Here is a 25,092-nt window from a genome sequence, read left to right as displayed (position 1 = left end):
TCAAGTGCACTTTGCACTTGTAGTTTGCACTTGTAGTGCAAAGTGGATTTGCCTTTCGTAAATAACCCTCAATGTGAGTGTACTACATTCTTTTTTAATAAATGGTGTATTATTAGGGCCAGTGCGCTCCCTTTTACGCTTGCCTTGGATCTAGAAAGCAACTACCCTCACTAGCAGTATATGTAAGTGCACCTTATACTGTCAACAATTTGTAGTTTAATCAAGTGAAATAATGCTGCACTAGGATTTGCCTTGTGTTCTCTAGTGGTACTGTGTGCCCACTAGCTGACTGATGACTATCATTGCTTTAGCTCAGTGGTTCTCAACTTGGTGGCAGAGCTTTTTTGCCGAGGAAAACGGTCGTGTGTATGTTTTTCATCGAGAAAACTGTCGTGGAACTCGATGAGAAAAAAAGAGAACAGGTTCTCTTTTTCCTCGATTAGAGTCTCAATTTCCTTGTCGTGCTGGTTTTCGACGAGAAACACGTTCGTGTGTATGCTTAGAAACCCGCACATGCTCAGAAGGGTGGCGCCAGTGGAATCAAACTTCCCCTTTATAGTGCTGTCGTACATGTTTTACGTTACCGCGTTTGAGAACAACAAGATTTTGTCTTGACAGTGTGTACGCAAAGAAAGCTTGTCAAGATTCTCGACAAGCCTAACAGGGAACTCGCAGAGGAAAACGATGTTTCATTTACGACGAGTCGTGTGTACGAGGCCTAAGTCCCCTCCACTCGTACAGTATTAAAAGTCCTTATGGTATATTTTAGGATGTACCACTCTTTGTTCTCCTTTGTTTGTCTTTTATCTCTCTTTATCCTAATTTCTTGTCCCCCCCCTTTCTTGCCAAGTTCCTTATTCTTTCTCCCCCTCTTTTCCCTTCCATGTATTTTCAATTTTTTTTCCTTTTCTTACTCATTGGTGGGGGGAATGGGATGAGTGGCAGTGCTGGTGTGTGGTGGGATCAGTGGCAGTGCTGGGGGGAGTTCTGATCAGCCAACTTAGGTGCTCTTGATGAAGGTCATCTACAGATCTGAGAACTGTAGTGGGGACTTTTAATGGCAACTCTAATCACAGGTAGTGTTACTCACTGTGTCTCCAGCTCTGTGGTGTCTCCAAGTGACTCCTTTGCCAAAATCGAGATATAGGGTCTCCTCCAGCCCCTCCCACTTCACATTCCTCACCAGTCAGCTGACCTCTAGTCATGCCATGAACTAAATGGGCGGCAGCAAAGAGGCTGAGTGGGCGGCCACAGGCTCCAGGACAAGCCCAGCTGGGCGGCCGGCCACAGGCTCTAGGGACAGCCTTGCTGGGTGGTCACGAAAAGGCTGGGAAAGCAGTGCGCGCTTCAGGAACAGCCCAGGATTTGGTGACCCCTGGCAAATAGTCATTCGATCCCTGAGGGGGTCCCGACCCCCAGGTTGAGAACCACTGCTTTAGCTGATCATATTGAATGCTTTATTTAAAGAGGATCTTCGCCCCCCAAAAAATATTTTTCCCCCCCAAATACCTGGTTTGGTGGTCATGCTTATTATGATGGAATGTTGGCTCAAACTTTTGTTGTATACACACAAAATTCCGACCGTCGAGAACGCGGTGACGTACAACACTACGACGAGCTGAGAAAAATTAAGTTCAATGCTTCCGAGCATGCATCGACTTTTTTGTGCGTCGGAATTACATACAGGCGATCAGAATTTCCGACAAGAACCAGCTCTCAAATCTTTGTTGTCGGGAATTCCGATGGAGCCTACACTTGGTTGGAATTCCCAACCAAAAGCTCACATCGAACTTATAAAATAATTCTTCCCCCTTGCTTCTGCATACCCTTTGTACTTACCAGATTTTAATTTGCTCCAGTCTCATTATGTGATCCTGCAGCTCCGGCTTCTCTGTGTCAGAGAGTGGCTGCTGCAGGGGAGAAGATGGAGCTCCGAAGCATTGAGCCATGGGAGCCTAAGAGGGATGTCACAAATTTCAAGTTGTTGTTGAGCGTTTTTCTCTCATAATGTAGATTGCCAGTAGGTGATTTAATAACTCAGAAGCAGAAGATTAACTTCAGCTTTCTAAAAACAACCTTCCATCTGCGATTATTACCGTATTTGCCAGCGTATAAGACGACCTTTTACACTTAAAAATATGGCTCAAAAATCGGGGGTCGTCTTATACGCTGGATGCAGACTGCGGGCGTCCATTCTTTTAAAGCCGCGCCTCCTCCTCGTGGTGTTCTACGATGGGTGGACCACTCAGTTTCCCAGCAGAGCCTGTGTTTAGTGTTCGGCCTATGACGGACATCGTCTCGTCCTCGGACGAGAGGACGTCCATGATTGGCGGAACACTGAACACAGGCTCTTCTGGGAAACTGAGTGTCCTCCTATCACGGAACAGCTAGAGGAGGAGGCTCAGCTTTTAACAAAATGGACGCCCACAGTCTGACTCACTCTGCCAGGCATAAAGGAATGAAGATCGGCGAATTGAGGTGAGGCAATGGCACAGTAAGGCAATGGCACAGTGAGGTGGGGTTAGGCAATGGCACAGTGAGGTGAGGCAATGGCACAGTGAGGTGAGGCAATGGCACAGTGAGGGGAGGAAGGGGGTCGTCTTATACGGCGAGTATATCCCAAAAACAACATTCTAGCTGGAAAATTAGGGGGTCGTCTTATACGCCCAGTCGCCTTATACGCCGGCAAATACAATATTATTTTTGTATACTTTAGAACCTACCTTCCTACCATCTTTTCTAGAGATATAGGTATTACAAACACTAACCTTAACATATTCAGAAGACAGTCAGCTATGACATTTTCCTGTGACAGGTTTTCTTTATTTTAAGACAGGGTAACCCTTTAAATTGGCCAAGAGGAGCAAATCGTCACAATCTGGTCCTGTAAAACTGAAGATCACTCACTAGAGTCACATTGTAACAATCAACGTATCCCCTATGAATCAAAGCACATTTTATTCTACATAACCTCAGATGTCATCTGAGAACAATAATGCCAAAACCGAGTTTAACTTCTGAAGTTCATCTAGAAAAATAATTAAAGCTAAATTTTTACAAACTGCCAAAACAAAGTGTGGCATTGGTTCCCCCAAAACCAAATGAATTGCTTAATGCTACACGTCTATTTCCAGACTTCCACGGTTGGGCTTTCAGAGGAATATAATTAAGGTCGAACTCTGGTTCTGTCCTATCAAGGTTTAGAGTAGGTGGTAAAATTCGATGATAACAAGACAGAACTGTAAAAGATGCTTCAATAGCACCTGCTGCGCCCAGCAAATGACCTGTAGCACCTTTGGTTGCAGAGATTGCTAATGAATACGCATGTTCTCCAAAAAGTCTTTTGATGGCTCTGTTTTCAGCGGCATCCCCAAGAGGAGTAGAGGTGGCATGAGCATTAATGTAGGATATATCTTTGAAATGTAGCCCTGAATCCGCAATGGCTGCTTTCATGCACCTAAAAAAAAAAAAAAAAAAAAAAAAAAGTTAGGACAGGGACTCTTAAAAAAAAATATATATATATATATATAGATATTTTTCTGTGCTATATTTCCATGCCCATATTACACATAAGATTTGTAGATGCACCCTTTGGGCTTATTCTCATGGGTGGCCAAAGGGTGGTAAAAATAGGTGGCTAAGCTGCCCAGCTTAAAGTGGAGGTTCACCCAAAATATACATTTTTAACATTAGATTTAGGCTAATTAAGTGGAGCAGAATCGGGTGTTTTTTTTTAAATCAATGCCGTACTTACCGTTGTAGAGATAGATGTTCTCCCGCCGCTTCCGGGTATGGGCTGCGGGACTGGGCGTTCCTATTTGATTGACAGCCTTCCGACCGTCGCATACAGCGCGTCACGAGTTTCTAAAAGTAGCCGAACGTCGGTGTGCAGGCGCCGTCAAGAGCCGCAACTGGTGACGCGCTGTATGCGACCGTCGGAAGGCTGCCAATCAAATAGGAACGCCCAGTCCCGAGGATCATACCCGGAAGTGGCGGGAGAACATCTATCTCTACAACGGTAAGTACGGCATTGATTTAAAAAAAAAATACCCGTTTCTGCTCCCCTTAATTAGCCTAAATCTAATGTTACAAAAAAAAAATTCGGGTGAACTCCCGCTTTAATTCTACAGTTGCAGCCAGATTTGTTTGTACACATGCTGCAGCCGCCATGCTTTGCTTCTTCACCCCGGTAAAATTGAAAGCAGTTGTAAAGGCTGAAGGATTTTTACTTTCATGCATTCTATGCATGAAGGTAAAAAAAAAAAAAACTTCTGTCTGCTGCCAATCATAGCAAGTGAGCCAATGAGGAAAGAGCAGGGAGCGGGGCAGAGCCGCGGCTCTATGTGTTTTATGGACACATAGAACAGGGCTCGGGGGTGAGCATGCAACAGTGCCCCCGTGGCTTGCTATGGGGGCACTGGTCAAGGAGGAGCCAGGAGCACCAGTGGGGGACCCGAGAAGAGGAGGATCAAGGCTGCTCTGTGCAAAACCATTACACAGAGCAGGTAAGTATTAGGGCTGCATGATTCTGGTCAAAATGAGAATCACGATTCTTTTGCTTAGACTAAAGATCATGATTCTCAAAAAATTTATGCCAGAACCCCCCCCCCCCCAAAAAAAAAAAAAAAAAATAAACCTGTGATTTATCTGAAAAATATGAATATATAAAAAAAGAGACCAGTGATATGTCTATAATGTTAAAGATCAAATAACTCCTATGAAAAAAGCAGAATCAAACTTTGATTCTGCTTTTTTCATAGGAGCTATATGGTCTTTAACATTATAGACATATCACTGGTCTCTTTTTTTATACATCAGAAGCAGTACTGCCAGCAACCATTGGGTGGCGCATGGATACACACAGTTGTACAGAACTGTGAGAAGGATGAATACATCACAAGCAGTACCGCCGGCAACCACTGGGTGGCGCATTGAAAAAAACTACTGCAGGCTGCTGACGTCGGTTTTGATATCGGCGGCTTTTGCGTTCCACGCTGGTTACGTGGAACCAGCGGTGAAAACAGAAGAATCGCCGGTCATCCCGCGGGGAGAATCGAAATCGCGATTCTCTCCGCGATTAATCGTGCAGCTCTAGCAAGTATGAGTTTTTTTTTTTTAACCACTTAAGGACCGCCGCACGATGATATACGTCGACAGAATGGCACGGCTGGGCACAAGGGCGTTCATGTACAACCCCTTTAAGAACCCAGCCGCGGGACCCGATCGCCGCCGGTGTCCCACGATCGGGTCACAGAGAGGAAGAACGGGGAGAGGCGAGTGTAAACAAACGACGATCAGTGACGTCACATGTCCAGCCACGCCCCCCTACAGTAAGAAACACACAATAGGACACACTTAACCCTTTTAGCGCTCCCTAGTGGTTAACCCCTTCACTGCCATTGTAATTTTCACAGTAACAGTGCATTTTTATAGCACTTTTCGCTGTAAAAATGACAATGGTCCCAAAAATGTGTCAAAAGTGTCCGCCATTAAGTCGCAGTCACGAAAAAAAAATCGCTGATCGCCGCCATTACTAGTAAAAAAAAAAAATATTAATAAAAATGCCATAAAACTATCCCCTATTTTGTAAACACTATAACTTTTGAGCAAACCAATCAATAAATGCTTATTGCGATTTTTTTTTACCAAAAATATGTAGAAGAATACGTATCGGCCTAAACTGAGGAAAACATTTTTTTTTATATATTTTTGTGGATATTTATTTCAGCAAAAAGTAAAAATATTGCATTTTTTTTTAATTTTGTTTGGGAGCCACGTCGCACGACCGTGCAATTGTCAGTAATAGCGACACAGTGCCGAATCGTAAAAAGGGGCCAGGTCCTTTACCTGCATAATGGTCCAGGTCTTAAGCGGTTAAAGCCGAACCTTTAATACCACTTTAAATTGGCTTGCAGAATCTGACAGGTAGCCCAGCCTGTAAAATGTAGGAACATACTCCAACTTCAATTTGGTGTGTGGCGGGATATTTTAATTGAAAATTCCTCTTGAGATTAAAAAAAGTAGACATTTAGGAGGATCCCTTCTGAACACCTGGCAGTTGCTGCTCTATCGCCCTCTGAAAAGTGACCCACCACAGATTGCATTTCAAAGGATGGTAGATACTGCTGCCCATGTGAAAGCATTTGTGTGCTGTACACCAGTGCAATCAGCATCTTAGCTGAACAATGCAGGAAGAAAACTCATGTAAAGATCAACTTTTATGGAGTAATAGTGATTGTTTTGCTCAAGGACTTAATGCAGTCTGTGTCCACCTCTGTTAAACTTCATCTACATATCCTATGGATTCCGTGGTTAACTATTCACACAGGCGGCTGCTGGCAAGAGTGTGCAATTCTTTCTGATGGAGAAACTACTGCTACGCATGCTCTTTGTGCAAACAGCAATGGCCAGAAACAGCATGGTACCCTGTAGGAATCAATGGGTGGTGCCGCTGCTGCTTACATGTGATTATGGCCTCTGACCAGCCCAAGACATACAGTTTGGGGTTTATTTACTAAAGTTAGAGAGGGCAAAATCAGTCACAAGAAAAAACAATCAGCTTCCAGGTTTTATTGCTAAAGCTTAACCACTTCAGCCCCGGAAAGGTTTTACCCCCTTAATGACCAGGCCATTTTTTGCGATACGGCACTGTGATACTTTAACCAATTAAGCCCCGGACCATTTTGTTGCTAAATGCCCAGGCCAGGTTTTGCAATTCGGCACTGCGTCGCTTTAACAGACAATTGCGCGGTCGTGCGACGTGGCTCCCAAACAAAATTGGCGTCCTTTTTTCCCCACAAATATAGCTTTCTTTTGGTGGTATTTGATCACCTCTGCGGTTTTTATTTTTTGCGCTATAAACAAAAATAGAGCGACAATTTTGAAAAAAATGCAATATTTTTTACTTTTTGCTGTAATAAATATCCCCCAAAAACATATATAAACATTTTTTTTTCCTCAGTTTAGGCCGATACGTATTCTTCTACCTATTTTTGGTAAAAAAAATCGCAATAAGTGTTTATCGATTGGTTTGCGCAAAATGTATAGCGTTTACAAAATAGGGGATAGTTTTATTGCATTTTTATAAAAAAAAAAATGTTTTACTACTATTGGCGGCGATCAGCGATTTTTTTTCGTGACTGCGACATTATGGCGGACACTTCGGACAATTTTGACACATTTTTGGGACCATTGTCATTTTCACAGCAAAAAATGCATTTAAATTGCATTGTTTATTGTGAAAATTACAGTTGCAGTTTGGGAGTTAACCACAGGGGGCGCTGTAGGAGTTAGGGTTCACCTAGTGTGTGTTTACAACTGTAGGGGGGTGTGGCTGTAGGACTGACGTCATCGATCGAGTCTCCCCTATAAAAGGGATCACTCGATCGATACGCCGCCACAGTGAAGCATGGGGAAGCCGTATTTACATACGGCTCTCCCCGTACCTCAGCTCTGGGGAGCGATCGCGACGGAGCGGCGATAAACGAATAGCCGCGCCGTCATCCCGGATCGGTCCCCGAGGTAAGCCGCACGCAGCGGGGGGGGGGGGGGGGTCCCGATTGGACCTCTCACCTGCTAGAAGGCAAGGACGTATATATACGCCCATCTGCCTGTCCGTGCCATTTTGCGGACGTAAATAGTCGTGCGGCGGGCGTTAAGTGGTTAACTGACAATTGCGCAGTCGTGCGACATTGTACCCAAACAAAATTGATGTCCTTTTTTCCCCCAGAACTATCTTTTGGTGGTATTTGATCACCTCTGTCATTTTTATTTTTTGTGCTATAAACAAAAAAAAGACTGACAATTTAAAAAAAGTAACTATATTTTAGCAGGAACACAAGATCTCTCTCTTCCTGTCTTACAAAACGACGGTCTGCCTTGTTTACAGACCGCAGTTCTGTCTCTCTTCTGAACGAACCTGGGTGGCCCATTGCCGCCGCTGGACCTGCTGATTGGCTCCGGCTGTGTCCAATTACAGCGGGAGCGGGCCGCCCTGTGTGCCCCAGACCCGGAAGTTGCCAACAACATACAGGAACGTTGATTCACACAGCCGTGCCACCCTGCTGCAGTATATGTGCAGTGGACACATACAAAAGTAGTTAATTTAACAAGCTGATTGGTTTCTCTCCAGAATTGTGGCTAATTTTGCCCTCTCTAGCTTTAGTAAATAAAACCCTTTGCGTCAAATATGGAGGTTCTGGATGCATGCCAACTGGATTAAGCCAATTAGCCAGTGTGTATGCAGCCATGGTACAGAGTGCTACTGAGCCCAGATGAGAGTTTTGCCACGTCTGAATGCTGCAGTCTAGCCACCCATCTGAAGAAGACCTAGGACAAGACTTTTAATGAAGGACTCACTGCTCCAGGTGCCCGATAGGAATGTCCAACCAAGTGCTAGCCCCTGCCCGCCTCCGTGGGTAAGTAAATAAAAGAAGAAATGGCTGCACATCGATTGAAATCCAAAATGTCGTTTATTGATCACCAAGATGACATCAAAGGACACCAACACACAGGTCTTGTAGACGCGTTTCACATAGTACACTTGTGCTTATTCATAATGATTAAGCACAACTGTACTGTGTGAAACGCATCTACAAGCAAGACCTGTGTGTTGGTGTCCTTTGATGTCATCTCGGCAGGGCTTTTTTTCAGCAGGAACGCGGGGGAACGCAGGTCCGCCACCTCCAGCTCTGAATGTATGTAATGGTGCTCGGAGGTGGGGTAGGGGGTGGAACCAAGGAACAGTGCTCGGAGGTGGTTAAGGAGTGGAACCAAGGAATGGTGCTCAGAGGTGGGTAGGGGTTGAAACCAATGAATGGTGCTTGGAGGTGGAACCAAGAGATGGTGCTCGGAGTTGGTAGGAACCAAGGAATAGTGCTCGGAGGTGGGTAGGGGGTGGAGAAAAGCAATGGTGCTCGGAGGTGGGTAGGGGGTGGAGAAAAGGAATGGTGCTTGAAAGTGGGGAGGAGGTGGAACCATAGAATGGCGCCTTGGAGGTGGAACCAAGAAATGGTGCTCAGAGGTAGGTAGGGGGTGAAACTAATGAATGGTGCTTGGAGGTGGGTAGGGGGTGGACACAAGAGGTGACTCAAAAGGAGGGAGTTCCTGCACCTATTCTCTGAGAAAAAAAGCCCTGCATCTCGGTGATCAATAAACGACATTTTGGATTTCAATCGATGCGCAGCTAGGACAAGACTTTATTGCTTTACCATTCCTATCACATCCATAACTATTATTTGATGCGTACAATTGTAGATGATGATTCTAATGATCAAAGACTGATCTTTGCACATCTACACATGAAACCTGTGTAAGATAAGCTTGGGCCTGCAGTGAAACACATAACAAGGAGCGTCAGAAGAAGCCGTCCTTTCAATAAAACCATAGCTGCTGGAGGTTTTCATTAGCCTGAAAGCTTCGATTCCTGGACTATTCTCAGCATTATAGATTTATTCCTGGGTGAAAGATTGCAATCTTTTCCAAGAAATTGCTGCTTTTTGAGAACTGCATTTTGTATTCTGCTGTGGTTCAGAGAGAAGGCTCGATTACACATGAAAAGGAACAGGGCCAATTAAAACACCGCACAAGAAACTTAAAAAAAAGTGAATGAAAGTTTTGTTTCCATGGAAACAGCAGATATTTGTATGCAGTGGCTAATACACAAGACTAAGCTAGAGAATATGGATTCCACCAAGACTACAGGGCATAAGGAAGAACTGGAAGAGCAGGTGGAATCAGGTGCCCTGAGGATGAAACTATGACGGGACAGGAATCTGATGAGTTCCATCAGATTCTGCATTGATACATTTGTGCAGTGAGCTTGAACAGCTTACTATACAGGGATGGACAAGCAGCTTTAATGCGAGACAGAGCATGTCTTCTGCGTTATATCCTGCTCGTCTGTCCATTTTCATTTTGGAGCCTTAGGCCTCGTACACACGACGGGTCATACAGACGACCGAACATGTCCGACAAACAGGCTTCCAGCGGACATGTTTCTTAGAAGGCTAGGAAACATTTGTCCGCTGGAAACCTGTCCGCTCGGCCGGGAATCCGGTCCGGTCGGCCGTACAGACGACCGAACATGTCCGCGGAAACTGGTCCGCGGACCAGTTTCAGCAAACATGTTCGGTCGTGTGTACGAGGCCTAAGGTCCCACTTTAAAGTGGTTCTAAAGGATGAAGATTTTTTAACCTTCATGCATTCTATTCTATGCATGAAGGTAAAAAAAAAGCTCCCTTAGTGCCCCCCCCCCCTGATACTGAGCATGCGCCGTTCGTTCGGCCATGCATCTACATGGGGTCAAGCCTCATTTAAATACAACACGCCCCCTACCAGCCTACTTTGAATTGCGCGCGCTTACGCCGGCCCATTTACGATACGCCGCCGTAATTTAGGACGCAAGTGCTTTGTGAATACGTAGCGTAAATACGGTACACTACGCCCGCGCAACGTAGAGCGGCCGTTCCTTGAATCATAGGCCATTAACTTTAGCTCTCTGTCCGCTTTATAAACTTTAAAAGAGAAGTAAAGTTTTTTTGTATGCAGGCCAACTAATCAGCTGATCGATTATGTAAATAGTTGACAACAATTAATTAGTTGTTGATTAATCGATTCGTTGCTTTTCGGCCCTCAAAGGAAGGCTGCAGATAGGTACAACTTACACAGAGATTATACAAATCTTCCTACGTATCACCCGAGACCAGCCACTTCTCTAGGTACAGGAGACAGTTTACAACCACTTTAAAGGGGTTGTAAACCTACATGTTTTTTCACCTGCATTAACCACTTCCGGACCGCCTCCTGCACATATACGTCGGCAGAATGGCACGGCTGGGCACAAGCACGTATATATACGTCCTGTACTTGTACCCAGCCGTGGGTCGCGGGTGCGCGCCCGCGGTGCGCTCCCTGGTCCGAAGCACCGGGACCGCGGGTCCCGCGGACCCGATCGCCGCTCGAGTGCGGCGATCGGTCCCCGGAGCTGAAGAACAGGGAGAGCCGTGTGTAAACACGGCTTCCCCGTGCTTCACTGTGGTGGCGTATCGATCGCGTCATCCCCTTTATAGGGGAGACACGATCGATGACGTCACACCTACAGCCACACCCCCCTACAGTTGTAAACACTCACAAAGTGAACCCTAACTCCTACAGCGCCCCCTGTGGTTAACTCCCAAACTGCAACTGTCATTTTCACAATAAAGAATGCAATTTAAATGCATTTTTTGCTGTGAAAATGACAATGGTCCCAAAAATGTGTCAAAATTGTCCGAAGTGTCCGCCATAATGTCGCAGTCACAAAAAAAAAAATCGCTGATCGCCGCCATTAGTAGTAAAAAAAAAAAAAAAAAAAAAAATGCAATAAAACTATCCCCTATTTTGTAAACGCTATAAATTTTGCGCAAACCAACCGATAAACGATTATTGCGATTTTTTTTACCAAAAATAGGTAGAAGAATACGTATCGGCCTAAACTGAGGAAAAAAAAAATTATATATGTTTTTGGGGGATATTTATTATAGCAAAAAGTAAATAATATTGCATTTTTTTCAAAATTGTCGCTCTATTTTTGTTTATAGCGCAAAAACTAAAAACCGCAGATGTGATCAAATACCACCAAAAGAAAGCTCTATTTGTGGGGAAAAAAGGACGCCAATTTTGTTTGGGAGCCACGTCGCACGACCGCGCAATTGTCTGTTAAAGCGACGCAGTCCCGAACTGTAAAAACACCTTGGGTTTTTAGCCAGCATATTGGTCCGGGGCTTAAGTGGTTAAAGCGGAGGTTCCATTACAAAAAAAAAAAAAAAATTAAAAGTCAGCAGCTCCTAACACTGGAGCTGCTGATTTTTAATAAGGACACTTACCTGTCCTAGCCGCCAGCGATGTCGGCCCCCGTCGAGGCCGATCCTCGATCCTGGCAGCTCCAAGCACCGCCATCCACAGTAGGGGAAACAGGTAGTGAAGCCGTACTGCTTCACTGCCCGTTTCCTATTGCGCATGCGCAAACAGCGCGGCACTTTGTGAATGGGCCGGCTGCTTTCTGGGACACACACAGTTCCAAGAAATGCAGCGCTCCCCATTCACAAGAAGACACGAGTGTAGGAGGAGTAAGAGAATCCACCGCAGAGGATGAAGAGGCAGATTCGGCACTTCCGCATAGCAACAACTATTTAGGTGGAATTTTTTTTTTTCAGGTGGAACCTCCACTTTAAGGTGAAAAAACACCTTGCAGTGTCCACCAGCGCGTCCCCGCCATCCTTCTCTCCACAGAGTCCCGGCTTTGATTAGATAGATTTAATTTCTTTTGTGATTTTATGTCTATAACTGCTTTTATGATATTTCTACACCAATACATTTTTCTAGTTTTTCATATTATTTGTACCGTGTGCCTTTAAAACCCAACCTATTAGTTTCTAGCCAAATTCAACATTATCGGGGCGGTGGCACACTCAATATTGGTACATCCGTAGTATCACCCTGCGATTGATGCACGTTAAAATTAGGCTTTTTTTCTTCTCAAAGATCTTCTTTCGTTAGATAGCAGCGCAGCCATTGTCTCCCGCTGCTGTCAATCAAATCCAATGATGTGGGGGGCGGGGCAGAGTCATACACTCTGTGTCTATGGACGCCGAGTGTATAATTTCAGGAGCGGGCTCGAAAGGTAACCCCTCAGGAGAAAGCTTCCCAGAGGGGGTTATCTATTGCGGGAGGAGCCGCAAGAGCCACCGTGGGACCCCAGAACGGGTGGATCTGGGCCACTCTGTGCAAAACGAACTGCATAGTGGAGGTAAGTATGACATGTTTGTTTTTTTTAAACGCGAACCTTTAGTATCACTTTAAAGTAATATTAAAGTCTTGTATTTTTTTATTTTTTTTTGTTTAACCACTTAAGCCCCGGACCAATATGCTGCTAAATGCACAAAGGAGTTTTAATAATTCGACACTGCGTCGCTTTAACAGACAATTGCGCGGTCGTGCGACGTGGCTCCCAAACAAAATTGGCGTCCTTTTTTCCCCACAAATAGAGCTTTCTTTTGGTGGTATTTGATCACCTCTGCGGTTTTTATTTTTTGCAATATAAACAAAAATAGAGCGACAATTTTGAAAAAAATGCAATATTTTTTACTTTTTGCTATAATAAATATCCCCCAAAAACATATATAAAAAAAAAAATTTTCCTCAGTTTAGGCCGATACGTATTCTTCTACCTATTTTTGGTCAAAAAAAATCGCAATAAGTGTTTATCAATTGGTTTGCGCAAAATTTATAGCGTTTACAAAATAGGGGATAGTTTTTTTGCATTTTTATTAATTATTTTTTTTTTTTACTACTATTGGCGGCGATCAGCGATTTTTTTCGTGACTGCAACATTATGGCTGACACTTTGGACAATTTTGACACATTTTTGGGACCATTGTCATTTTCACAGCAAAAAATGCATTTAAATTGCATTGTTTATTGTGAAAATGACAGTTGCAGTTTGGGAGTTAACCACAGGGGGCGCTGTAGGAGTTAGGGTTTACAACTGAACTTGCTTACTCTAATTTCATTGCACACTGTGAGATTCTCAAATTGTGCTTTAGAAGCTGCAGCAAGTCCGATAGAGCCAAGCCCAACTCATTTCCTGGCTGGAACTTAAATACTGTGGCCCAGATTCACGTAGATCGGCGCATATTTGAGCGGGCGTAACGTATCCTATTTACGTTACGCCTCCGCAACTTAGACGGGCAAGTGCAGTATTCTCAAAGCACTTGCTCCGTAAGTTGCGGCGGCGCAGGGAAAATAGGCTGGCGTAAGCCCGCCTAATTCAAATATGGAACAGGGGGGGCGTGTTTTATGTAAATGTTATGTGACCTGACGTGATTGACGTTTTTAATGAACGGCGCCGTGGACATATCCCAGTGTGCATTGCTCCAAATACACCGCAAGGACGTATTGGTTTTGACGTGAACATAAATTACGTCCAGCCCCATTCACGGACGACTTATGCAAACAATGTAAAATTTTCAAAATTTGACGCAGGAACGACGTCCATACTTAACATTGGCACGCCGCATGTACGCCTCCATATAGCAGGGGTAACTTTACGCCGGGAAAAGCCTAACGTAAACGGCGTATCTGTACTGTGTCGGCCGGGCGTACGTTCGTGAATTCGCGTATTTAGCTGATTTACATATTTCTAGGCGTAAATCAGCGTACACGCCCCTAGCGGCCAGCGTAAATATGCAGTTAAGATCCGACGGCGTAAGAGACTTACGCCGGTCGGATCTAATACAAATCTATGCGTAACTGATTCTAAGAATCAGGCGCATAGATACGACGGCTCAGACTCAGAGATACGACGGCGTATCTGGAGATACGTCGTCGTATCTCCTTTGAGAATCTGGGCCTGTGTGTAATTTTATTTTAAACATTTATTTAGCCCATTGACTCTCCTGTTGCTGCCTCCTACAAATCTCTTTGGGAACGTGATCTCGCAAACTCTATTGACCCTGAGGAGTGGAGTAAGGCCTGGTCCTTCATTGCAAAATTCTCTTTTAACACTGCTACCCTGGAGGCTGCCTACAAGGTCCTTCTAAAATGGTATTGGCTCCCGTATAGCATGTTCAAACCTATCCTAACAGTGACAGGTGCTTTAGGGGCATCATCCATATATGGTGGTCCTGCTCTCATTTAATGAGGTTCTAGTCCAAGATTTGTGGGCTCCTCTATACCTTGTTCCAAAAGTTCTGACGGGCCTGAAAAAAAACCCTCTGTCTTAATTGCTGTGGTGAAGAGCATTTTGACTGACCTCATGGTTAACGAAAAAATGTTGAGTGTTCTACATGACTCTAGCACAAAATTTCCTAAAGTACGCTGCTGGTCTTATGCTCTCCCCACCCTGCATCCGACCAGTCTGGGCATCCTATAATTGACTTTACCTAAACCCCTTCCCTAACCCCTTTCTACTCCCCCCTCTCTTTACCTCCTCCTTCCTACCCCCCCCCCTTTTTTTATTTTTTGGCACTTGGCTTCCACCCCTGCCTCCCTATGGTACTCTCTTAATCCCTTGAACTTTGATCACCTTCGCAGACCCACGGCCTGTGCTGTGAGGTCAACATTTAGCCATCTACCCTATGCAATTGTTACGTTATCTGTGTATTAAACCCAGGGCTTTTTTTCCTCAGAGAATAGGTACAGGAACGCTCCCCTTCTAAATCACTACTTACCTCTGCCCCTACCAACCCCGAGCACCGCCCCTTTGTTTCACCCCCTACCCACCTCTCAGTACCGATCCGTTTAGAGAATACAGAAGCAAATTTTATTTTGTGGTGCTTTTGTATGGTATAGTTTGATAATAACAAGAAAAGTAATAAAATAAATCCTCTGCAGCCAGTGAAAATAGACCCCCCACCTCAGCAATAATAGATCCCCCAGCAATATAAGTTCCCATAGCAACAATAGATCTTCCAGCAATAATAGATACCCCCGTCAACATTAGACCCACCCCGTCAACATTAGACCCACCCAAGCAGCAATAGATTCCCCAGCAACAATAATAGACCCACCCCAGAAACACTAGACCCACCCAAGCAGCAATAGATTCCCCAGCAACAATAATAAACCCACCCCAGCAACAATAATAGACCCACACCAGCAACAATAATAGACCCACACCAGCAACAATAATAGACCCACCCCAGCAATAATAATTTACCCCCAGCAACAATAGACCACCTGTTACAAAATATCACCCCAGCAACAACAACAGATTTCCCAGCAGCCAGCAACAATAGACCCCTCCCTCATCAATTGTCCAACCAGCAACAATAGACCCCCCAAACAAAAATAGATTCCTGGCAGAATACCCCGGTACCCATTGCCATTACATATATTCAGTGCTAAAGGTGCCGCAACTGCGTTCCCCCGCGTTCCCGCCGAAAAAAAGCCCTGATTAAACCTATGTTACTATTTTTTGCTTTCTTATTGTGATCCCCCTGCATGGGTGACCAGTTTTGTTATCACTAATCTTTCACTAGAAATTATTGTATCAGAAACATTTTAGCATGTTGATGAGAGGGGAAAGGAAAAAACAGGAAAGGCAAAAAATAAGCAGATTACATTTTAGCTGTAGACTGCTGATTCAAAGCATCAAGGAAGTAAAGACTAAGGTATGTCTGACATCCCACATTTACCTGAATGCACCGTCACCCTCTGGACTAGGAGCAGTTATGTGACAAGCATCGCCTGACAGTCCATAACCCAGAATTTCGGCATAGATTTTAGCATTCCTCGCCAGTGCATGTTGATATTCTTCTAGTACCAGCACAGCTGCTCCCTCTCCCATAACAAATCCTTCTCTTTCAGGATGGAAAGGTCGACAAGCCTGGTCAGGAGTTGCATTAAAGCTAGTACTGAGTGCACGAGCCCTTGCAAATCCAGCAACTGACAATGGGCTGATGCAGGACTCTGTTCCACCAGCAACCATAACATCAGCATTCCCATGGGTGATAAATCTAAATGAGTCTCCAATAGCATGAGCTCCTGTGGCGCAAGCGGTTGATACGGCATGATTTGGTCCTTTAAGTTTGTATTTAATACTGATGTGCCCCGCAGCCATATTGATTAATATCCTCGGAACAAAAAAGGGACTGACTTTGTTATACCCCTTTGCTTGAAACAACATGGCAGTCTCTGTGATGTCATCGAGAGGTACCATGCCCATGCCTATCGCCACCCCAGTAGACTCTTGTTCTTCTTCAGACTTTGGACTCCAGTTTGCATCGATCATTGCTTCCTCTGCGGCTGCTAAGGCCATAATCGTTGCAGATGACATTGCCTTTGTATCTGAACGGGAAACATATTTTTCTTCACTAAAATCCCCTTCTGCATGACCTCTGGGGACACGAGCAGCTACTCTGCAAGGGATATTTTTATACGCATCTCCTTGAAGAGCGACCATTCCACTTTCTCCTAATATGAGTCGATCCCATGCCAGCTGTGTGCCAACGCCAAGAGGGGACACTATTCCAATACCTGTCACAACAACTCGACGATGACACTTTGTTGATGTATCATTACTCAAGCCTCTTTTCTCAAATAAAACACATCTAAAAGCATTACGAAGCAATGAGTAACACTGACAGGTTCTTACTCTACTTCTCAGATGGGAAGCCATGAGTGGTCTTTACACATATGCCTGAAAAAAAAAAATCACAATCAAAAAACATTTTATACAATACGGATACAGTGCATCCAGAAAGTATTCACAGCGCTTCACTTTTTCCATATTTTGTTATGTTACAGCCTTATTCCAAAATTCATTAAATTCATTATTTTTCTCAAAATTCTACAGATAACATCCCATAATGACAACGTGAAATCAGTTTGTTTAAAATCTTTGCAAATTTATTAAAAATACAAATCGAAAACAATCCCATGTGCATAAGTACATTTGCCATGACACTCAAAATTGAGCTCAGGTGCATCCTGTTTCCATTGATAATCCTTGAGATGTTTCTAAAACTTGGAGTCCACCAGTGGTAAATTCAGATGATTGGACATCCTTTGGAAAGGCACACACCTGTCTATATAAGGTCCCACAGTTAACGTATGTTAGAAGAAAATGGGGGATTTTTGGGACTTTAAGGCCCCTTTCACACTGAGGCGTATTTCAGGCGTTTTAGCGCTAAAAATAGCACATAAATAACGCCTGAAATAATTCTGCCCCAGCATTCTCAATGTGAAAGCCTGAGGGCTTTCACACTATGGCGATGCGCTGGCAGGAGGAAAAAAAAAATCTCATGCAAGCAGCATCTTTGGAGCTGGTATAGTAAATCAATGGGAAACCACGGTAATACATGCCGGCAATGCGCCTCTGCACCACCACACCTCCATTGTCCCGTGTGAAAGGGGCCTCAATGAAGCACATCTGTGCCTCCATCCCGGGTTTGTATGAAACAAAGGAAAGGAAGATTGGGACTTTGAATGAGGTTGACAGGTTAGGTCAGAGTAATAAAAACATGTTTATTAACATATTGGATATAAATGCATATCTGTCAAGTCTCTGGTGTGAGGCCGGATTGCTGAGAGGGCGCCCCTTGCGGCTAAGTGCACCGCACCCCTGGGAATGAGACAGGGAGTGCGGGGCCCAAAGGTGCACGGATTGCCAGTACTGCTGCTGACTAGGTAGATGCAGGCAAGGTAGCTGGGGTGTGCTGGAAGAGCGGACTCAGTAGCCATGCAGGGAAGGGTTCAGGTGTGGTACCATAGGTAAACCAAGAACGAAGTCTGGAGCCAGGCCAAGGGTCATACACAGGAATCAGTCCAAAGGAATTTATAAGAACAAGCCGAAGGAGCAGAAGATATAGAGCAGTCAGCCAAGCCGCGGTCAGATGCGAGGAGATAAGCAGAGTCACAGGTTCAGACATAAGCCAATGGTCAAGCCAGAGATTCAGGATACACAGGATACAGGAGACACAGGGAACCAAGGACAATCCAGCAATTTGGGTCAGACAGTGGCAGCCTTTTATAGGCCAGCAGGGGGATCCACCTGTCACATGATGTGCCTCTGGTGGCCATTTCTTCTACTGGCTATATTGCCAGTACTTCCACGGCCATTTCCCTGACACAGCCTTCGGCCATTTCTTCTACTGGCAAGATTGCCAGTACTTCCACGGCCATTTCCCTAACAATATCAATCCTTATAACGGTGCATATTGTGTATATAATAATGACACATGATATAATGCAACCAAGAAAAAATTGTCATAAATTAATGAAAGTACATGACATAATCAAATGTATAAAAAGGTAATTAGACATAACAATATGAATTCATGTATATACAGTACAGACCAAAATTTTGGACACACCTTTTCACTCAAAGCGTTTTCTTTATTTTCATGACTATGAAAATTGTAGATTCACGCTGAGGGCATCAAAACTATGAATGAACACATGTGGAATTATACATAACAAAAAAGTGTGAAACAACTGAAAATATATTTCATATTCTAGGTTCTTCAAAGTAGCCACCTTTTGCAGCAGACACATCTCTAGAACTGGTAAGAGGAGACTGTGTGAATCAGGCCTTCATGGTAGAATATCTGCTAGGAAACCACTGCTAAAGAAAGGCAACAAGCAGAAGAGACTTGTTTGGGCTAAAGAACACAAGGAATGGACATTAGACCAGTGGAAATCTGTGCTTTGGTCTGATGAGTCCAAACTTGAGATCTTTGGTTCCATCCCCCGTGTCTTTGTGCGACGCAGAAAAGGTGAACGGGTGGACTCTACATGCCTGGTTCCCACCGTGAAGCATGGAGGAGGAGGTGTGATGGTGTGGGGGTGCTTTGCTGGTGACACTGTTGGGGATTTATTCAAAATTGAAGGCATACTAAACCAGCATGGCTACCACAGCATCTTGCAGTGGCATGCTATTCCATCCGGTTTGTGTTTAGTTGGACCATCATTTATTTTTCAACAGGACAATGACCCCAAACACACCTCCAGGCAGTGTAAGGGCTATTTGACCAAGAAGGAGAGTGATGGGGTGCTGCGCCAGGTGACTACCTCTTGAAGCTCATCAAGAGAATGCCAAGAGTGTGCCAAGCAGTAATCAAAGCAAAATGTGGCTACTTTGAAGAACCTAGAATATGAAATATATTTTCAGTTGTTTCACACTTTTTTGTTATGTATAATTCCACATGTGTTAATTCATAGTTTTGATGCATTCAGTGTGAATCTACAATTTCCATAGTCATGAAAATAAAGAAAAGTCTTTGAATGAGAAGGTGTGTCCAAACTATTGGTCTGTACTGTACATCGGTTGGTGTGGCAGCGCAAGAGGACTATTCGATAAAGAGTATCAAAATATTCAGGTATGATAGTATTGAGCATCGTATCTGGGTATGAACTTGTTTAAAACGTGTAGCTACATCCTATATGCCCGACGCGTTTCGTGTTCATTAAAACTTCCTCAAGGGCGGGTGCTATCACGTATTTACATCAAGGTATGTGGTATGGGTGAGGCCAGGGTCAGCAAAATGGTCTCTCCCAGGAGCTGAGGTAGTTGAAAAGCCCCAAAGCAAAAGGGAGTACATGCACCCTCCCCAGACCATAGACATCCTATCTCCATAATAAACAGAGTATAATCGTCAAAAGATGATGATTTTGGGTGTAATCTTAGATGCGTGCAAACAGCATAGGGGCTCCATAATGTGCTGGAAACCCTGTGCTGTTTGCACGCATCTAATATTACAGGCATCGCTAATCACCTGGCCAATACCATCCCTGCAGTGAAGCATGGTGGTAGCAGCATCATGCTGTGGGGATGTTTTTTCAGTGGCAGGAACTAAGAGACAGTAGTAGTCAGGATCACCGGAAAGATGAATGCAGCAATGTACAGAGACATCCTTGATGAAAACCTGCTCCAGAGCGCTCTGAAGACTGGGACGAAGGTTCATCTTCCAATAGAACAACGACCCTAAATACACAGCCAAGATAACAAAGGAGTGGCTACAGGACAACTCTATGAATGTCTTGAGTTGCCCAGCCAATGCCCAGACTTGAACCCGATTGAACATCTCTGGAGAGATCTGAAAATGGCTGTGCACCGACACTCCCTATCCAACCTGATGGAGCTTGGAGAGGTCCTGCAAGAAGAATGGGAGAAACTGCCCAAAAATAGGTGTGCCAAGCTTGTAGCATCATACTCAAAATGACTTGAGGATGTAATTTGTGCCAAAGTTGCTTCAACAAAGTATTGAGCAAAGGCTGTAAATACTTATTGTATTTTCCTTTTTTATACATTTGCAAAGATTTCAGACAAACTTTTTTCACATTGTCATTATGGGGTATTGTGTGTAGAATTTTGAGGAAAATAATGAATTTAATAGATTTTGGAATAAGGCTGTGACATAACAAAATGTGGAAAAAGTAAAGCACTGTGAATACTTTCCGGATGCACTGTAGAAGTTAGACAGGTCTGTAGCCAGTGGAGTTCCAACAGGGGGGCGGGCGGCCTGTCCTGGGTGCCACACTTTAGGGTGGGGGTGTCAGCCTGGAGGTGTGGAGTGTGGGATGATCCGGAGAGGAGATTACAGCAAGGCTATCTTAATGAGCGGGTGCCCCTGCACTTTCCCAGCTTTGTAAATATCTATCGGGTCGGCAGGGGGCCCAGCCGTGTGGGGGGAGGGCAGCTGCCTGTCTCCCCAGTCATCCAATCAGGTCAGGCTGTCCGTGGGGGATCTTCAATATCTCCTGAGGCAGCCGGAGTTGGTGGGCGGAAATTTAAGCCGTGGCTTTACAGCCTTTTGAAGGCCCAAGCTTCCTTCTGTGACCTGGAGCCATCAGATGGTGGCCGTTGGCATTTCAAGTAAAACAGCATTTTCTAATGTGTGTTTTTTTTTACTGTTTTCACTGCCATCTCCTTCCCTCTAATTAGAACCCCCAAACAAAATTAAAAAAAGTGTATTTTCCCCCCAAAAAAGTGCGCTTGTAAGACCGCTGCGCAAATACAGTGTGACAGAAAGTATTGCAACGATTGCCATTTTATTCTCTAGGGTGTTAGAATAAAAAAATATTCATTGCCACTGCGAAGAACGGGGAAGGTGCGTTTACACACACCTCTTCCCGTTCTTCAGCTCCTGTGACCCGATCGCGGGACACCGGCGGCGATCGGGTCCGCAGGTCCCGCGGCCACGGAGCTCCGGACCTACGACTGGGCACTTAAAGGGGACGTACAGGTACGTGCCTGTGCCCAGCCGTGCCATTCTGCTGACGTAAATGTGCAGGAGGCGGTCCTTAAGTGGTTAAATACATTTGTAGAATTCCTTTGGGCTTTTCCTACTATCTTTTGCAATCTGTTGTTCGTTTGGAATTTTTGCGACCTTAATTTCCTTTTTTACATTTTGTGCTATATTCTTTATAACATTTAAATGATGATAGTGTTCCTTCTATTTTATACTTTTGCAGGTAAAAAAAAAAAAAATGCGGATTCATTTATTTTGGAGCCTGTAAAGCATTACACCTGCCATCAGTGGATCACTAATGCCGTTTAGGTCTCCTTCAGACCTGTTAGGCCCCGTACACACGACCGAACATGTCTGCTGAAACTGGTCCGCGGACCAGTTTCAGCAGACATGTTCGGTCGTGTGTACGGCCGACCGGACAGGTTTCCAGCGGACATTTGTCCAGACGACCGTTTTCCGGCGGACAAATGTTTCTTAGCATGCTAAGAAACATGTCCGCTGGAAGCCTGCCCGTCGGACATGTTCGATCGTCTGTACAGACTCACCGTACATGTCCGATCGGCCGCCATCCCTCGCATGCGTCGAAGTGATTTGACGCATGCGTGGAAGCTTTGAACTTCCAAGGCCGCGTACATCGCCGTGTCATCGTCACGGCGAGGCCACATCATCGCGTATCGTGTACGCGCGGATTTCTGTCTGATGGTGTGTACAACCATCAGACAGAAATCTCTGGGCGGACATGTCCGCTGAAAACGGTCCGGCGGACCGTTTTCAGCGGACTGTCCGTCCATCTGTACGAGGCCTTAGTGTATCTGTGTGCCCATACGGGCAAGCAGATACAATCTGACAGGAAGAATCCATAAACTATCATGGTGCTCCATAACACTGTGGTAGTTCGTTGAGAACTACAAGCCGACAGCCACAAAGGATGTTGGGGCTTGTAGTTCTTTCACACACAGAGCTGTGTGTATGTATGACGTGGAAAAGCTGAAAGCTAAAAATTGTCCTGGGCAGGAGGGATTCGGTATTAAAATGGTTAAATACTCTTCCAGCCTTCCCATAAACCTCTCCCCCAGCAGACTCCTTCCATTTAGGTGCAAACCATCTTTAGCATATAGATTGTACACCAATGACAAGTCAGTCCAGTGCTCTAGAAACCCAAATCCTTCCCTCTTACACCAGGTCTTTAGCCATGCATTCAATTCTCTAATCTCCCCTTGCCTCTCCTGTGTTGCACATGGCACAGGCAATATTCCAAAGAATATCACCTTGGAGGTCCTTCCCTTCAACTTGCAGCCTAGTTCTTCAAATACATTTTTAAAGGGCAAGTTCGCCTTTACAGATAATCTGTAAGGTGAAATTACACTGGACCCCCCCCACCCCAGTCCCACTGTACCAAAGTCCCATGATCCCCCACTGTCAGACACCGGGACACAGCTTCACCGGCCTGGGATTTGAAATCCTCCTGGCTTTCTCTCCTCTAGCGCTGGACAGGATGGGCCAGATGGTTTCTGATTGGTCAGCGCCATCCATGTGACAGTACTGACCAATTAGAATGCCTCCTATCAGTACTAAGGATGAGCTCTAGCATGTTCGCATGATACACGTGCAGAGCCCGCCAGGAAGTCTGCACGGCGCTGCGCTAATCACAGCCAGGGAGACATTTCCCGATCTCTGCAGCCGAGCATCGGTACAATGTCTCCCTGGCTGTGATTAGCGCAGCGCCGTGCAGACTTCCTGGCGGGCTCTGCACGTGTACCATGCGAACACGCTGGAGCTCATCCTTAATCAGTATACGCTGAGAAGTACAGATAGGAGATTAAGCCCCGGACCGGTGAATCGTGATCCCCGTTACTGACAGCGGAAGATCGTGGTACAGTGGGACTGGGGGGAATGGGATCACCTTACAGATTATCTGTAAAAGGAGAATTTACACTTTCCATTTAGGCTGGATTCACACATGTGCGGTGCAAATTCCAGCTCCGTTTCCTCTGCGAAGAGAAAAAACAGCTGTTCAGCGGTTCCTCTCCATTGTAGGATCAGCTGAGCAGGGGGAGGTGTAGTAAGGAGTAAGGATGAGCTCCGGCGTGCTCGCATAGAACACGTGCAGAGCCCGCCAGGAAGTGAGCACGGCGCTGTGCTAATCACAGCCAGGGAGACATTGTCCCGATGCTCGGCTGCAGGGATCGTGAAATGTCTCCCTGGCTGTTATTAGCACAGCGCCGTGCACACTTCCTGACGGGCTCTGCACGTGTTCTATGCGAACACGCCAGAGCTCATCCTTAGTAAGGAGGGGGAAAGAATGCCTGTTCACAACCGAACGTATCTGCGAATCAGGTGCGTTCCCATAAAAGAATATGTGTCTGCAATTCACACCGCACAGCCTAGAAAACCCACGTTTTTTGTGCAATGCGGAGTGCGAATGCAACGCACATATGTGAACCAGATGTGTTAAAACGAAAAGATTTAAAAATGTTACGCGAATTGGATGCGGTGTAAACCGCATAGGTGTGAACCAAGCCTTACACCTGATCGCTGGGATTTCAAACTATGCAACATGCGGGAAGCATTTGCGATGCCATTACTTCTAATGGCCCCCCAATTGCGCCACGATTTTGCGGAGATTGTTGCGCTGCAACCGCTGTAAATCGCAATGCTGTCACCCAAAAGAAGCTCATGTTCCTTTTTCAGCAACAAGCATTGCATATTGCCAAACGACAATCGCAGCGCGATTGGGATACCATTAGGAAGTAATGACATCGCAAACGTGTCCTGCAGCGATTCTGAATGCGATCAGGTGTGAATGGAGCCTGAGGGAGACAGCAAACCATTCAGTTGAGGCAAATTTGGTGGCAAATTATTCAATCAATCCTCCAGGTTATAGAATTCTCTATTATCACCAACTGTCTGGGACTTTCTGCACTACCCTTACCACCCCTACTAGATCGGCTGTTAGGGGTAGAAATAGTGACATCGAGGGCTGCCATCTCCACATCTTCACCCAACTTGAAACTCCATGCAACTATGCCATGTATACATGTAGACAGGAAGTAGCAGCAAAGAAGCTGTAGGGGACATCAGCAATATTGAAGTAACAGATGATGAAAAGAGTGTGCTTAGTTATAACAGCAAGTGAATGTGTGTGATAGACAGAGCCATAGATAAGGATGTCATGAGGTTTGGATTTCCACCTCCTATAAGGTAGCCCAGTGACGGGGAACACAGGAGATGGCAGTCCCTGTATAGAGGAGAAGGATACAGAGAAATCATGTGTGTTTACCTGGAGGAGGAAGAGGACTGCGTGCTCCGTTCTCTCATCACTTCCGCTCCTGCGCAGTGGCCGGTGTGTCGGCTCTTCCTG

The 25,092-nt window shown here is 45.1% G+C and overlaps 1 protein-coding gene across 1 annotated transcript; it reads right to left on the bottom strand.

The window, feature by feature from the left end:
- Window positions 1–2,794: 2,794 nt before the first annotated feature.
- OXSM (3-oxoacyl-ACP synthase, mitochondrial) lies at window positions 2,795–25,092 on the bottom strand. The gene is made up of 3 exons (XM_040353015.1): window positions 25,012–25,092; window positions 16,176–17,179; window positions 2,795–3,457 (listed from the first exon to the last, which is right to left on the bottom strand). Exons 2-3 carry the CDS (start codon window positions 17,156–17,158, stop codon window positions 3,055–3,057), a joined length of 1,386 nt encoding a protein of 461 aa, XP_040208949.1. The 5' UTR covers window positions 17,159–17,179; window positions 25,012–25,092; the 3' UTR covers window positions 2,795–3,054.

This window comes from Rana temporaria, chromosome 5, assembly GCF_905171775.1.
Source record: "Rana temporaria chromosome 5, aRanTem1.1, whole genome shotgun sequence".
In the NCBI taxonomy this organism is placed as follows: Eukaryota; Metazoa; Chordata; class Amphibia; order Anura; family Ranidae; genus Rana; species Rana temporaria.
This window is presented reverse-complemented; position numbering and strand designations above follow the sequence as displayed.

Bases quoted from the DNA above. Each gene is read 5' to 3' on its own strand.
- OXSM (XM_040353015.1), bottom strand. From the start codon at position 17,158: ATGGCTTCCCATCTGAGAAGTAGAGTAAGAACCTGTCAGTGTTACTCA. The intron at 3,458-16,175 runs GTAAATGTGGGA...TTTTTTTTTTAG, and splicing joins GAGGGTGACGGTGCATTCAG to GTGCATGAAAGCAGCCATTG.